The sequence below is a fragment of the Plectropomus leopardus genome, unplaced genomic scaffold, assembly GCF_008729295.1.
Source record: "Plectropomus leopardus isolate mb unplaced genomic scaffold, YSFRI_Pleo_2.0 unplaced_scaffold83841, whole genome shotgun sequence".
Taxonomy (NCBI): Eukaryota; Metazoa; Chordata; class Actinopteri; order Perciformes; family Serranidae; genus Plectropomus; species Plectropomus leopardus.
This window is the reverse complement of record NW_024692398.1, coordinates 1-748: the sequence shown is the minus strand read 5'-3', so window position 1 is coordinate 748 and position 748 is coordinate 1. Positions and strand designations below refer to the sequence as shown.

Here is a 748-nt window from a genome sequence, read left to right as displayed (position 1 = left end):
TGACTCTCCTCCGTCCTCCCTCTCTCCTGTATGACTCTCCTCCGTCCTCCCTCTCTCCTGTATGACTCTCCTCCGTCCTCCCTCTCTCCTGTATGACTCTCTGCTGTCCTCCGTCTCTCTTTTGTCTCAGAGCACAGGGACACAGAAGGGCTTTTCATGATGATGGTGTCATTTCCTGTCTTTGCAGTAAGAAGTCCTGTAAGTACTTCGATCAGGGTCGTGGTTCGTGTCCGTTTGGAGGGAAGTGTTTGTATCTTCACGCTTTCCCAGATGGAACCCGGGCAGAACCGGACCGGCCGCGGAAACAGCTGAGCTCCGAGGGGAATGTCCGGGTCAGAAACTGCTGCCTCCATTTTGAGCCACAGTTGTAGTTCATCAGCTCAGTGCTCCTGGGATTTGTAGTTTATTAACTCTGTTTTATTTTTCAGTTCATGAACAGCGTCCGTCTGTGGGATTTTATCGAGGAGCGCGAGCAGCGGCCGGCCCCGCCCCTGCCGTCTCTCGATGATGACATCACAGAGCTAAGGGAGCTCTTTATGCAGATGTCGGGGCCGAGCAGCGACGGGCCAGAGACCCCGCCCACTGCAGACCAGTAGAGACCGGACCAGTCCGCACCAGTCATCGAAATGTAAAACCATGTCATCACTCTGCAGCTCTCTGGTGTGTTTGGTTATTGGTTATTGATCTGTTATTTTATTTATTGTGTGAATAAGTAAAAACAGTCAGTGTGAATTCATTCTGTGGTGTT

The 748-nt window shown here is 51.5% G+C and overlaps 1 protein-coding gene across 1 annotated transcript; it reads left to right on the top strand.

Annotated features, from left to right (window-relative positions):
• Positions 1-82: 82 nt before the first annotated feature.
• On the top strand, positions 83-736 carry LOC121940334 (probable E3 ubiquitin-protein ligase makorin-2). The gene is made up of 2 exons (XM_042483124.1): positions 83-332; positions 429-736. The coding sequence occupies exons 1-2, from the start codon at positions 93-95 to the stop codon at positions 594-596; spliced, it is 408 nt and encodes a 135-aa protein (XP_042339058.1). The 5' UTR covers positions 83-92; the 3' UTR covers positions 597-736.
• The last annotated feature ends 12 nt before the right edge of the window (positions 737-748 follow it).

Coding starts and splice junctions, on each gene's coding strand:
- LOC121940334 (XM_042483124.1), top strand. CDS start 93: ATGACTCTCTGCTGTCCTCCGTCTCTCTTTTGTCTCAGAGCACAGGGA. Junction 333..428: donor GCTCCGAGGGGAATGTCCGG/GTCAGAAACTGC, acceptor TTTATTTTTCAG/TTCATGAACAGCGTCCGTCT.